Here is a 13,154-nt window from a genome sequence, read left to right as displayed (position 1 = left end):
AGTACCAGCAGTGCTTCTATCCATGGGGACAGCTTTTGGCTGTTAAGCTGTGCAGCGGGTCTGGCTGCTGCCTGGGAAAGGAATTTTCCCTGCAGAGCTATTGTTCAGGTCGGAGGTCCTCCAGGAAGCAGCTGGATGGATATTGATTGTGAAGACCTTGCAGATCCCCGTCCCCAGGAGCCTGCTTATCCCTGGCTTCCTCTGCACCCTCCTTCTGGGACATGAATGCCATGACTACATTGGTGAGCGGAGCCTCTGCCCGCTCCAGAGATGCAAAAAGGGGGTTTGTACCCCTGGGGAGTAGAAACAGAGAAGCAGCTTGCACAAGTAAACAGAGCGATGGCATTGCAGAGTAAGGTTACCCCATGTCCCCACCACTCTGTGTGCATGCAAGGTGCCCTCCCTGGGTTCAGATGGTGTAGGACAAATAGGACTGCAAGAGCTGGCATTGCCCTGCAGTGCTGGCGGTCAGACCGTGCTGCAGCTGAGAGCTGCACCCTGCTCTGGGCCGTGTGTGAATGATCCCAGCCCCTTTGCAGGGCTGTGGGATCACAGGAGGAGCTGTACTGGCTTGCAGGGGGTGAACCACAGCCATGGGGCACAAAGTGAATGCTGCCTCCATATCCTCACTGTCACATCCTGATGCTAGGGGGACGTGGTGAGGCTCTTCCACGCTGAGCAGGAGAAGTTCCTGACCTGTGATGAATACAAGGGCAAGCTGCACGTCTTCCTGCGCACCACCCTGCGGCAGTCAGCCACCTCGGCCACCAGCTCCAACGCCCTCTGGGAGGTGGAGGTGAGTGGGGCTGAGGGATCCAGGGCGATTTCATAGTGCAGGCTGCCTAGGAGACGAGCATCCCTCCAGTCCCTCGGTGGCTGTCTCGTGTCCATGCCCAAGTTTACTGACATGTGGGCACCTTTGAGGTAGGACGGGGCTCTGTTGCTGGGGTGTTTGCTTGGGCAGCCCCGTTCTGAGCCCTCCTCTGCTCCTTCCAGGTGGTTCACCACGACCCGTGCCGAGGGGGGGCTGGGCACTGGAATGGCTTATACCGCTTCAAGCACCTCGCCACAGGCAACTACCTGGCAGCAGAGGTAAGGGGGTGAGCAGAGGGGTGCAGAAACATGTCCCGCCTCGAGAGGCTGCAAAAGCACCGTCCCTCAGAGCAGTGATGTCCTGTCTTGCCTTGTCCCCTCGTGCCACGGCACGGGGACTTTTGCAGGACTGCACCTGGCCCTGCTCCCATTTGCTTTTGTGGCGTTCTGCCCTCACAGGTAGAGGTGCTGACACTGGGGCCATGAATGATGTTGGGGTTTGCCCATTTGTTAGGGACAGTCCCCTCCGAAATCCCCTGCCCTGCAGTGCTACATGTACTGCCAACATCACTGCTCCCACTGCCTCCCTCTGGCCCTGGCACACAGAGCTGGGGGTGGGGGATGGCTGGGGCTTTCTTCTGTTTGCTCACCCTGGGCCAAGCTGTCCTGGCACAACCTCAGGTGATGGAAGCAGGAGATAGCTCATCCGGCTCTGTTTAACTCTTCCTGACCAAGTTTTGCCCTTCCTCATACTCTGGTCGGTGCAGGCGTCCAGCTGGGATGCTGGGGGAGGCATGGGCAAAATCTAAGCCTGGAAACGCCATCTGCCAGGTGGTTTTTGCTCCCATTTAGCTGGCTCAAGGCCTTCCGATAGAGACACAAAGAGGTTTCTGCACTTAAAGAATGTGGTTTATATGACTGCTGCCAGGGGAGCAGGGCTGTGCCTGGGGGTGCTGCATGTGTCCCATGTCAAAGGTGTTCCAGCACTGCAAAAGGTGACCATAGGCAGCCACCCAGGGCCCTTTCTGCCACTGGCAGGTCTGCTGCCAAGCCTCTGAAATGGCTGCTGAACTGGGGTGCTTTCAAGCAAAAGGCATGCAGGTGACATCTGAGGAGGAAAGAAGATCCTCTCCCAGACCCCAGCCTGGGGCCTCGAGGCATTCCCAGCAGGAGCTCATCCTGCTGCAGTGCAGAGCCCCAGCTCTGAGCCAGGGCTCAGCCTGCTCTCGCTCATGGGGCTGGAGCACTCTGCACTGGGGATGGGTCCTGTCCTCCAGCCCCATCTGGGCAGGTTTCCCCTCCGCAGTGTGATGTTGCTTCAGGCAGGAATAGAGCCTACACCCCACACTCAGGGCTTTGGAGGGGCTGAGGGGGAGGGATGATAGCTGTCTTTCATCTCCCTCTTTAACTTTTCAGGAAAACCCAAGTTATAAAGGAGACGTGGCTGAGCCCAAAGCAGCGCCCACGGTGAGCTGTGTGCAGCCTCGCTAGCAGAAATGCTGCTGCCGCTGCCTGAAACCACGCTGCCTCTTAGATTCTGCCTGAAAACAGGGGAATGCCCCAAAAGAGAGCCCGTGCTATGCTGCCAGGTCCTGTTTGGTGGGACCTGCACTGTGCATCCTGCACTGTAGAGTAGCATCCCCACGTCCTGCTTGCGAGGAGACCCCGCTGATATCTGTTGGAGGGGTCCCAGTGCATGTTGGATTGCCAGGCCACAGGGGTGTGCAAATGAAACACTGGTAGAAGAGTGATTTGGGCTTCCAGGGGGTTTTTCTCATTGCCCTTAGTGAGGTTTGGAGAAAGGATGGCCTTGTAGTTCCACGGCATTGTGCCATGCTTGTGCTCTTGCAGCCCCTCCTTCATCTCTGTGCTGCGAGGCTCAGCCCAGCATCCAAGCAAAAGCTTCTGCTCTGAGCGTTGCCGCTGCGTGTCCTCCGATGCCATGCGTGCAGGGAGGCCAAGCTCAGTGGGGTGGTCACTCCACGCCGGGCTCAGAGCCGCTTTCCCCGCTGCAGGGGAGCAGCAGCCGCTCCAGCCGCAGGAACACGGGAGAGAAGATCAAGTACCGCCTGGTGGCCGTGCCCCACGGGAACGACATCGCCTCCCTCTTCGAGCTGGACCCCACCACGCTGCAGAAGACAGATTCCTTCGTCCCGCGGTACATGAGCACGTGCCGGCACAGAGGGGTTGAAATAAAGAGGGAGGGTTAATCGTGTGCTGTGCTGGGGCCCAGTCTGCTCCTGGGGGGCTTTGCTATGTGCACTCACCAAGGCACGGTGCTGTTTGCAGGAACTCGTACGTGCGGCTTCGCCACCTCTGCACCAACACCTGGATCCAGAGCACCAATGTGCCCATTGACATCGATGAGGAGAGACCCATCCGACTCATGGTGCGGCCCTGTGTCCTTCTTCCATGTGCAGATTTATCCCCATGCTCCTTCCTCCTTCCCTCCTGGCTTTACCCAGTGACTCCCCAGGCTTCACCTGGGGACTGAGGTACCCCACTGAGCCAAGGGCACCAATCCACAGCCTCCCCCAGCACCTAGAGTCCATCCCAGTCCTTCCACAAAGGACAAACTGCATCCCTGATGTCGTCTGGGTGGGTGGCAGCTGGTGGGAACACTCAGCACAGCCCTACCTGTGTGACACAGCTTCTCCTTTCCTTCCCAGCTGGGCACGTGTCCCACCAAAGAAGATAAAGAAGCATTTGCCATCGTCTCCGTGCCTGTGTCTGAGATCCGGGACCTGGACTTCGCCAATGATGCCAGCTCAATGCTAGCCAACGTGGTGGAGAAGATGAACGAAGGTTTTCTTAGCCAGAACGACCGGAGGTAAAAAAAAAAAAAAAAAAAAAAAAAAAAAAAAAAAAGTCATTTTCCTGTGGAAATGGGGCCATGCTGGGGTCCTCTAGCATCGCTGTGGGACGGGGCCCCTGCCTGGGTCTTGGTGCCAGCACTGCTTTGCTTTCCTGCCCGCAACCCAAATCCACGCCTGTTTCTCCCAGGGGTCTGGTGAGGAAATCAGATAACACTGCAGACCCACTCCGGCCCCTCCTTTGCTGCTAGAAAAATAAGCGAGGGGCTGGGAGATGGCCCTGTGATAGGGGCAGCCCGGTTAGTCACGGTGTTATTTTTAGGTGGGTGGGTTCTTGGTGTTTCCTGCGCAAACAGAGATACTCTGTGGGACAGAGTGAGCCACTCTCCCCCTGCCAGCCCACTGGTTTGCAGTGCTTGCTGTGATTGTGACTCAAGGGGCAGAAGACTTACACACAAAATCCTGGTCATGAATCAGGAGGAGAAGCCTGTGGTGTTTAGCCTGGCACCTGACTCACAACAATAATTTCCTTAGGAAGCACAGAGGCTGCAAAATCTCATGCTTGAGGGCAGCTGCTGGCCTCTAGCAGGCGGTGAGGATCAGCCAGCAGTGTCCTGAGCCCTGAGCTTTTTGGCCATATGCAATGTGCCAGCGGTGCTGCAGGGAGCTGAGTGTGGGTGGGGTGTGCTAGTGGCCCCCTGGCTGGAAGGTCCCACCACCACACTGTGCCCCTCCGCAGGTTTGTGATCCAGCTGCTGGAGGACTTGGTGTTCTTCGTCAGCGATGTCCCCAACAATGGCCAGAATGTGCTGGACATTGTGGTGACCAAACCCAACCGGGAGAGGCAGAAACTCATGCGGGAGCAGAACATCCTGAAGCAGGTGAGTGGCCCTGGGGCCGTGCACCCAAGCAAGGCTGAGGTCCTCAGAGGTCCCCTGCTTTGCCCTTGACCATGATGGAGGCTGGGTCTCCAAAAAAGCCCATGGAGGAGGTGGCACTGGTCTCCCATTCACGCCTTTGTGTTGCACCAAGCCCTCTTGGGAAGGCAATGGGAAGGCATGGGGGGCAGTGTGGAAGGCACACAGCACTTACCTCTGCTTTTGGACAGATCTTTGGGATCCTGAAAGCCCCCTTCAAGGACAAGGGTGGGGAAGGGCCCCTGGTGCGGCTGGAGGAGCTGTCGGACCAGAAGAATGCTCCCTACCAGTACATGTTCCGCCTGTGCTACCGCGTGCTCCGGCACTCCCAGGAGGACTATCGCAAGAACCAGGTGGGTTGGGGGGTGACAGGAAGAGCCCCCATCTCACCTACATGTTGCAAGGTTCTGGGGGGGCTGAAGAGGTCTTGGTGGGGGGTGAGAGCAGGGACAGACCCCAGTGTGCAGCCTTGCGTGCTCACCGCTCCTCTGCCCGCTCCAGGAGCACATAGCCAAGCAGTTCGGCATGATGCAGTCCCAGATCGGCTACGACATCTTGGCCGAGGACACCATCACGGCCCTGCTGCACAACAACCGCAAGCTGCTGGAGAAGCACATCACCAAGACCGAGGTGGAGACCTTCGTCAGCCTGGTGCGCAAGAACCGTGAGCCACGGTGCGTGTCCTGCACCCCAGCCCAGAGGGCTTTGTGTGGTGTGGCGGTGGGGGGTGCTGGAGCAGGCTGTGGACCCCCCTTTCACAGCGAGCTGTCTCTGCCCTGCCCTCGCTCCCAGGTTTTTGGATTACCTCTCGGACCTGTGCGTGTCCAACCACATCGCCATCCCCGTCACCCAGGAGCTGATCTGCAAGTGTGTGCTGGACCCGAAGAACAGCGACATCCTCATCAAAACTGAGTGAGTAGCCCAGCAGGGAGGTTTCCATGGCTGGGGTTCAGCGCCTGGCCCTGCCTGCTGCCAGCTCTCACGGTGTCCCCATAAATCCCATAGTACCCCCTTCACCCCTGGACGTGCTGCGTCCATAGGAGCACCTCCAGGTTGACTCCTTTCCCACCACAGGCTGAGGCCGGTGAAGGAGATGTCCCAGACCCACGAGTACCTGAGCATCGAGTACTCAGAGGAGGAGGTCTGGCTCACCTGGACGGACAAGAACAACGACCACCACGAGAAAAGCATCCGGCAGCTGGCACAGGAGGCCCGGGCTGGCAATGCCCATGATGAGAACGTCCTCAGCTACTACAGGTGGCAATCCCGTGGTATCTTCTCCCCAGACAGGGTGAGGATATAAGGGTTGCATGGCCTCACTGCCTCTCCCCCTCAACCCCATGCAGGTACCAGCTGAAGCTCTTTGCCCGCATGTGTCTGGACCGCCAGTACTTGGCCATCAAGGAGATCTCCCAGCAGCTGGGCGTGGACCTGATCTTCCTCTGCATGGCGGATGAAATGCTGCCCTTTGATCTCCGAGCATCCTTCTGCCACCTCATGCTGCACGTGCACGTGGACAGGGACCCCCAGGAGCTGGTGATGCCCGTGAAGTTTGCACGGCTCTGGACAGAGATCCCCACCGCCATCACAATCAAAGAGTGAGACACGCCGGGTCTCGCTGCAGCTTTGAGGGATATGGGATGGCAGGTGCCATCCTCTGCAGGGACTGGCTAGGCTCCAGCAGGGACCGGGAGGGGGGCTCCTTCCCGGCCGCTCGCTGCCCTGTGCTCACCCTGCTGTCTCCCCGCGCAGCTACGACTCCAACCTCAATGCCTCTCGTGACGACAAGAAAAACAAGTTTGCCAGCACCATGGAGTTTGTGGAGGACTACCTCAACAACGTGGTGAGCGAGGCGGTGCCCTTCGCCAACGAGGAGAAGAACAAGCTCACCTTCGAGGTGAGAGAGCCGCCGGTGTCACGGCGTGTCGTGGGATGTGGTGTTGGCCACGGCTGCCATCGGCCTCATCAGACCTTGCGGCTGCCTCTGTGACAACCCATGTTTGTTCCTCCCGCTCGTCCCTGAGCACAGCAAGGTCTGGAGTTGCCTTGTCCTTCCCCAGGTCGTCAGCCTTGCCCACAACCTCATCTACTTTGGCTTCTACAGCTTCAGTGAGCTGCTGCGCCTGACGCGCACGCTGCTGGGCATCATTGACTGCGTCCAAAACCCCCAGCTGATGATGCAGGCGGTCTACAGCGATGAGGTGACGGGTGAGTCCCTGCTCCATAGCTAGATGTGGTCCTAGGGCTAGGTGGTTTCTGCTCGGTCCTATCCAGTTTGGGCCGCAGGAAAACAAGCTACTGATTTGATCACATGGAAACTTGGGCTGGGGTTGAAATGGGTCTTTGTCATCCATTGGCAAGTCCTGTCAAGCCCTTGGCCACGGCAGGGAAATAGCCAGTGCTTCCTGCTCATTCTCTGGTTAACACCTGTAGCGTTTTGCAGTCTAAGTGTGTCTTTCTGTTGGTCCTCTCCTGCCTCCCTTTTCATCTGCCTTAACTCTGCAGGGAAGAATGTGAGGAGGTCGATCCAGGGCGTTGGACAGATGATGTCCACGATGGTGCTGAGCAGGAAACAGTCTATCTTCAGCCCTCCAAGCCTCAGTGCTGGCTCTGCCCCGGAGCCCGTGGACAGAGGGAGGAACGTCGAGAATGAGAACATTGTGGTGATGGAGACCAAGCTGAAGATCCTGGAGATCCTGCAGGTGGGAGGAGAAGCATTGTGAAGCTGCGGGGGGATGAGGGAGACATGGTTTTCTGATGCAAAGAAGCAGATGGCGTGATGAGAGGACTCACTTCTGCTTTCTTCCCTCTCTGCTCCTGCCAGTTCATCCTGAATGTGCGGCTGGACTACAGGATTTCCTACCTGCTTTCTGTCTTCAAGAAAGAGTTTGTGGAAGTCTACCCCATGCAGGACAGTGCAGCCGACGGGACGGCTCCAGCCTTTGACTCCACAAGTAACTCTTCCCTTTTGCTCCTGGCACACTCAGGGATGCAGAGGAGACAGCTCCAGCAGCTCTCTGTCTGCTGGCAGGGAGTCGGGGGTTTTGTTGTGCATGGTGGATGAGAGGTCTCGTGTCTATCATGGGTGCTTGGACCATGGGCTGCAGGGAGCTGGGCTGGTTCCTGCAGGGTTTCTGCCAGTGCGCTGGGATCACATTGGTCTCCCCATTCATCTCCCTTTCCTCTCCCTTCAGCTGCAGCGATGAACCTGGACCGGATTGGCGAGCACGCAGAAGCCATGTTTGGTGTGGGGTGAGTCCCTGCCTCTGGTGCATAGTTAGCCAGGCCAGAGGGCTCTTCCCTATCCTGCTTGGGAGGGCTTCCCTCTCCTCTGCTGCTGGGGCTGAGGGCTGTAGGTGATGAGGAAGATGAGGCTCTGAAGGCCCATGCAGCTGTCCCATCACCCATGAGGAGTGACAGAGTGCACGCCAGCTCCCATTTGGCTGCTAACACAAGCACTTTCATTCTGGCTCCAGGAAGACGAGTAGCATGCTGGAGGTGGACGATGAGGGAGGAAGGATGTTCCTGCGCGTGCTGATCCACCTGACGATGCATGACTACCCACCTCTCATCTCTGGCTCACTGCAGCTCCTCTTCAAGCATTTCAGCCAGAGGCAGGAGGTCTTGCACACCTTCAAGCAGGTAACCCTGGAGAAGCTGCATCTGGTGGCCCCTTTGCTTTGGGGGGAGATCTGGGCAAGGAGGGGAGTGAGGTTCATGCCTCAAATTGGCTGCATAGGGAAGTCCCTGGGAATGTCGCTGCAGGTTCAGCTCCTGATCTCAGCCCAGGACGTGGAGAACTACAAGGTGATCAAGTCAGAGCTGGACAAACTGCGCACCATGGTGGAGAAGTCGGAGCTGTGGGTGGACAAGAAAGGAAGCATCAAAGGGGACAGCAATGTGGATGGAAACAAGAAAGAGAAGAAAGAGGTGAGAGCCTTGAGCAATACTCAGAACAAGGGTGGGAGAGGAGCCAGGGACAGACCCCTTGATGGAGCATGCACAGTGCTCCTGGAAGAGGAGGGGCAGAGAGGGTCCTGTCACACCCCAGGCTTTGGAGAGGTGTGGTGGGATCCTGAAGCCATTTCTGTCTCCTTGCAGCACACTGCTGATGAAGAGGTCATTGCTCCAGGAGAGAAGAGCAGTGAGAACTATCAGATAGTCAAGGGGGTAAGGGAGACCACAAGCTATCCCCAAGGCTGGCTGGTGCACCAACGAGAAATGAGAGGGGGAAATTGTGGGGAATTTCTGATCTTCTCAGTGGTTCAATAGAAATGAGTCCAAGCTGGGGCTCGTTCCTGCCTGCTCAGCACACAAGGAGCCCTTTAGGTCCCTACGTTCACAAATGAGACTCACCCTGGGAAAAGTGGAGGGAGGGGGTTGGTGACAAGTACAAATGCTCTCTGCTTTACACATTAAGAAAGATTTCTGATGGGATGCTGAGATCTGTGAGTGATACCCAGAGCTGGGTGTGAAGGAACCATCTGGTCTTATGTGGATTTCAAGCAGGTCCCCAGGGCTGGTGGCCATCCTGATGGGCTCCCAGGCTCAGTTCCCCTTTGGCCATTGTCCTTCTGTCCCCAGATCCTGGAGCGGCTGAATAAGATGTGCGGGGTTGGAGAGCAAGTGCGCAAGAAGCAGCAGCGCCTGCTGAAGAACATGGATGCCCACAAAGTGATGCTGGATCTGCTGCAGATCCCTTACGAGAAGGTGAGGGGACAGAAGCCAACTGGTCTCAAAGTGCATGGAACAAGGGGTGGGGACGTGGGGACACCCTGCATGACTGGGTCCTGCAGCTGGGCAACCTGCTCCTGCTCTCCATCTCTCACCAACGTCAAGTGTTTGTCCTCTCTGCCCTTTCCTCAGGGTGATGCCAAGATGATGGAGATCCTCAAGTTCACCCATCAGTTCCTGCAGAAGTTTTGTGCTGGCAATCAGGAAAACCAGGCTCTGCTGCACAAACACCTCAACCTGTTCCTGACGCCGGGGGTAAGAAGAGGAGACCAAAGGACTTTGGTATCACTCCTGGGGCTGAGAGAGGCAGATAGAAAAGCCAGGAGAAGACACTCGGAGGAGGCAGGACCAGGACAGGAGGGGAGGCTGTGCCTCGCAGCCCCCAGCCTCACTCTATCCCCCTGGTCCCACAGCTCCTGGAGGCTGAGACAATGCAGCACATCTTCCTCAACAACTACCAGCTCTGCTCGGAGATCAACGAGACGGTGCCACAGCACTTCATCCACTGTGTGGCCACCCATGGCCGCCATGTGCAGTACCTGGACTTCCTGCACACCATCATCAAGGCCGAGGGCAAGTACGTCAAGAAGTGTCAGGACATGATCATGACTGAGGTGAGCACCTCTTCTCCTGCCCATGGGTTGCAAGCACAGGGCGCAGCTCCTAGGAGGAGCGTAGTTGTCTTCTCCTTTGGGCAAGAGCCTTCCCAACCACATGCTGATTTCTCCCTGGAGCTGGAAGAAAAATCTCTAAGAGATGCAAGGTCTGAGAGCCAATAACCACTTTGGGGTCCCACATGTTGTGGTTTTTGATTGCATTGCAAACACCCAGTTTTCTCCATAAATGCACCATTCCCCGTAAATGCATAAATAACCCTTTCACCCCGCCCTGGGTGCTCCCTCTCATCGCCCCAGTGCAGAAGATGTCATTGTGAGGTTTCTCATCCTTCTCTGGGGCAGTGACTGGTGACTCTTCCCAACAGCTCACCAATGCTGGGGACGACGTGGTTGTTTTCTACAACGACAAGGCATCACTGGCCACCCTGCTGGAGATGATGACAGCAGCCAGGGATGGGGTGGAGGAGAACAGCCCGCTGATGTACCACATCTCGCTGGTGGACCTGCTGGCTGCGTGCGCTGAGGGCAAGAACGTCTACACCGAGATCAAGTGCACGTCCCTGCTGCCCTTGGAGGACGTGGTGCGGGTGGTGACCCACGAGGACTGCATCACAGAGGTATGGGGTGCCCAGTGAGGAGGGTGTTGGTGGCTTTGTTCTGTTTTCCATTCCTCTGATGGTGCCTGCACCCCACTCCCTCCCTCCCCGGCAGGTGAAGATGGCCTATGTGAACTTTGTCAACCACTGCTACGTGGACACGGAGGTGGAGATGAAAGAGATCTACACCAGCAACCACATCTGGACTCTCTTTGAGAACTTCACCCTGGACATGGCCCAGGTGTGTTGGTCGGGCTGGGCAGGAGAGACACAGCAGCAACGGCTGCTGTGTTCCATGGGGACAGCTTGGTGTCACCAACGCTCCCTTGGGAAACAAGGGGCACGGGCACCACAGGGACTTCTGCAGCCACACTACAGGCTGGGGAGCAGCACTCTGGCATAGAGCCAGAAGCTGTGTCACCAGCCACTTCCCTTGGCTCAGCAAGGTCCCAGCAGCGCTGTGTGCCAGCAGTGTCCAGCTGTGCTTGCTCACCTGGCCCCGATGCCATCAGCATCCTTCCTTCTCCTCACAGATGTGCAAAAAGCGAGAGAAGCGCCTGCCAGACCCCACTCTGGAGAAGTACGTGCTGACGGTGGTGCTGGACACCATCAACGCATTCTTCAGCTCTCCTTTCTCAGAGAACAGCACCTCACTGCAGGTAATGGGATGTTGCATAGCCAGGCCGTGCATGAAGGGAGCAAAGGGCTCACCCTTTGGGAAAAGGTGTCTGCAAGCACCTTGCATTGATACAGAGCTGCCCCCTCTCTCCTTCAGACCCACCAGACCATTGTGGTGCAGCTTCTCCAATCCACCATGAGGCTGCTGGAGTGCCCCTGGCTGCAGCAGCAACACAAGAGCTCGGTGGAGGCCTGCATCCGAACACTGGCGATGGTCGGTAAGGAGCTGTGCTGGAGGGATGCTCTGCTCCCTGCCAGCCTGGGGGATGCAGCCGCCCCGGCTGCTTCTGCTCCAGCTGCAGGCGAGAGCCATCATCCCTACTGCGGCCATGGCAGGGTGCCCTGGGGAGGCTGTCTGCTGGGAGCAGGGAGGTTTGGCTCTGGGATGTGCTTTTTGAGCTACATGTTGTGTGTCCGGTGTGGCCAGAGGAGAGCTGAAGCTTGGGCTTGGTTGTTGGGGAATTCCTGGTGTGTCCTTGCTGGTGCAGGGCCCAGAAGGAAAGCTGGCTTTTGTGGCAGCTTTCCCTCGCCAGGACTTTGCCCTCAGCCTGCCTGCAGCTGCCTGACTCAGAACAAGGGTTGTTAGCACTGAGTCACTGCGTGGAAAGCATTGCGTGCTGGTTAGATGCTGGGTGGAGACACTGGCCAGAGCTGTAGGATTCCCCTTTGTAATTGCAGGCAGCACGCTTGCAGCATCTCTGCACGGGGCTTTTCCAACTGAAAACCAGAGGTGGTGTTTCCTCCCACTCTGTGCCAAGCAGCGGGGGCTGTAGTCAGTGGCTCCTGCAATGGGGAGGGATGGATGGAAGTACCTCACTCCTCACCAGCCTGGAGGGCTTTTCTCTTGTATTTTGTTCATATCTTCTTCACTGCAAATGAAGAGCAGGTGAAGGGGTGCCCAGCCCGGGGCAGTGTGGTAGGACCCAGCCGATGGCTCATGGCTATCCCCAAACCCTTCCCCTGTCCCACAGCCAAGAGCCGCTCCATCGCGCTGCCCATGGACCTGGACGCCCACGTCAGCTCCCTGCTCAACAGCAGCTCCACCAGCACCATGCAGAGGAACACATCCAGCTACAAGACGGCCACGCGGACCTTCCCCCGCGTCTCCACCACCCCCAACCAGTGGGACTACAAGAACATCATAGAGAAGCTGCAGGTATGGGGCTGCGTGACAGCGGGAAGGTGTGGGCATTGCCAAGTCCCCGTCCCGTGCTTTTGTCTCTGTGGCGTGCACTGGCCTGAAGGTGTGCGCTGCGATTTGTAGGACATCATTAACGCCCTGGAGGACCGCTTGAAACCGCTTGTAGAGGCTGAGCTGTCCGTGCTGGTGGATGTCCTCCACCGGCCAGAGCTGCTCTTCATGGAGGGCACGGAGGCGTTTCAGCGATGCGAGAGCGGAGGTTTCCTGTCCAAGTGAGGATGCTTTGCAGTTGCCATGGGGTTCTTGGGACGGCTGTGGGTTGTGTGTCCCAGTGGGCTGTGCATCCTGATGTGCCCCTGCAGAGTGGAGGGGCGGTGGGACGGTGCCCCTGGGGACCAACTTGTCCTCTTGGCTGTGTGATGGTGACTCTGCTGTGCACGTCCAGGCTGGTGCAGCACACCAAGGACCTGATGGAGACAGAGGAGAAGCTGTGCATCAAGGTGCTACGGACACTGCAGCAGATGCTGGTGAAGAGGAACAAGTACGGTGAGAGGGTGAGCACCGCGGCCCTATGGCATGTCCCCAGCCCCACTGCTCAGCTCGCAGCTCCCTGCCTGCTGCAGCCCGCAGGCGCTCGGCCTTGCTCTGTTCCAGCACTGGCGTCGGGAGCCTCATGACGTTTATTTGTCTTGGCAGGGCAACCTGCTGCGGAAAATGCTCCTGAACAATTACCTGCAGAACAAGAAGTCCAGCTCCAAAGGGGAAATTGTGGATGCTGCTGGGGGAGGTGAGTGTCCCTCTCATGCACCTTCCGTGTCTTTCTGTGCTACTCATGCACACCTTGA

General features: G+C 57.6%; 1 protein-coding gene across 1 annotated transcript in view; it reads left to right on the top strand.

The window, feature by feature from the left end:
* The window catches only part of ITPR3 (inositol 1,4,5-trisphosphate receptor type 3), a 38,857-nt gene that overhangs the window by 13,593 nt on the left and 12,110 nt on the right, over window positions 1-13,154 (top strand). The window contains 31 exon segments of the mRNA XM_021377042.1: window positions 650-796; window positions 997-1,092; window positions 2,230-2,280; window positions 2,829-2,971; window positions 3,103-3,202; window positions 3,483-3,643; window positions 4,366-4,507; window positions 4,735-4,896; window positions 5,045-5,217; window positions 5,336-5,455; window positions 5,618-5,800; window positions 5,890-6,141; window positions 6,296-6,440; window positions 6,604-6,751; window positions 7,049-7,245; window positions 7,368-7,497; window positions 7,738-7,795; window positions 8,020-8,185; window positions 8,309-8,473; window positions 8,645-8,713; window positions 9,128-9,253; window positions 9,410-9,532; window positions 9,691-9,891; window positions 10,260-10,511; window positions 10,606-10,731; window positions 11,024-11,149; window positions 11,266-11,386; window positions 12,140-12,324; window positions 12,433-12,581; window positions 12,755-12,863; window positions 13,006-13,096. Of these exon segments, the coding sequence (XP_021232717.1) occupies window positions 650-796; window positions 997-1,092; window positions 2,230-2,280; window positions 2,829-2,971; window positions 3,103-3,202; window positions 3,483-3,643; window positions 4,366-4,507; window positions 4,735-4,896; window positions 5,045-5,217; window positions 5,336-5,455; window positions 5,618-5,800; window positions 5,890-6,141; window positions 6,296-6,440; window positions 6,604-6,751; window positions 7,049-7,245; window positions 7,368-7,497; window positions 7,738-7,795; window positions 8,020-8,185; window positions 8,309-8,473; window positions 8,645-8,713; window positions 9,128-9,253; window positions 9,410-9,532; window positions 9,691-9,891; window positions 10,260-10,511; window positions 10,606-10,731; window positions 11,024-11,149; window positions 11,266-11,386; window positions 12,140-12,324; window positions 12,433-12,581; window positions 12,755-12,863; window positions 13,006-13,096 (4,417 nt within the window).

The sequence above is a fragment of the Numida meleagris genome, chromosome 25 (genome assembly GCF_002078875.1).
Source record: "Numida meleagris isolate 19003 breed g44 Domestic line chromosome 25, NumMel1.0, whole genome shotgun sequence".
Classification (NCBI taxonomy): domain Eukaryota; kingdom Metazoa; phylum Chordata; class Aves; order Galliformes; family Numididae; genus Numida; species Numida meleagris.
The sequence above is the reverse complement of the archived record's forward strand: the minus strand, read 5'-3'. Positions and strand labels throughout refer to the sequence as shown.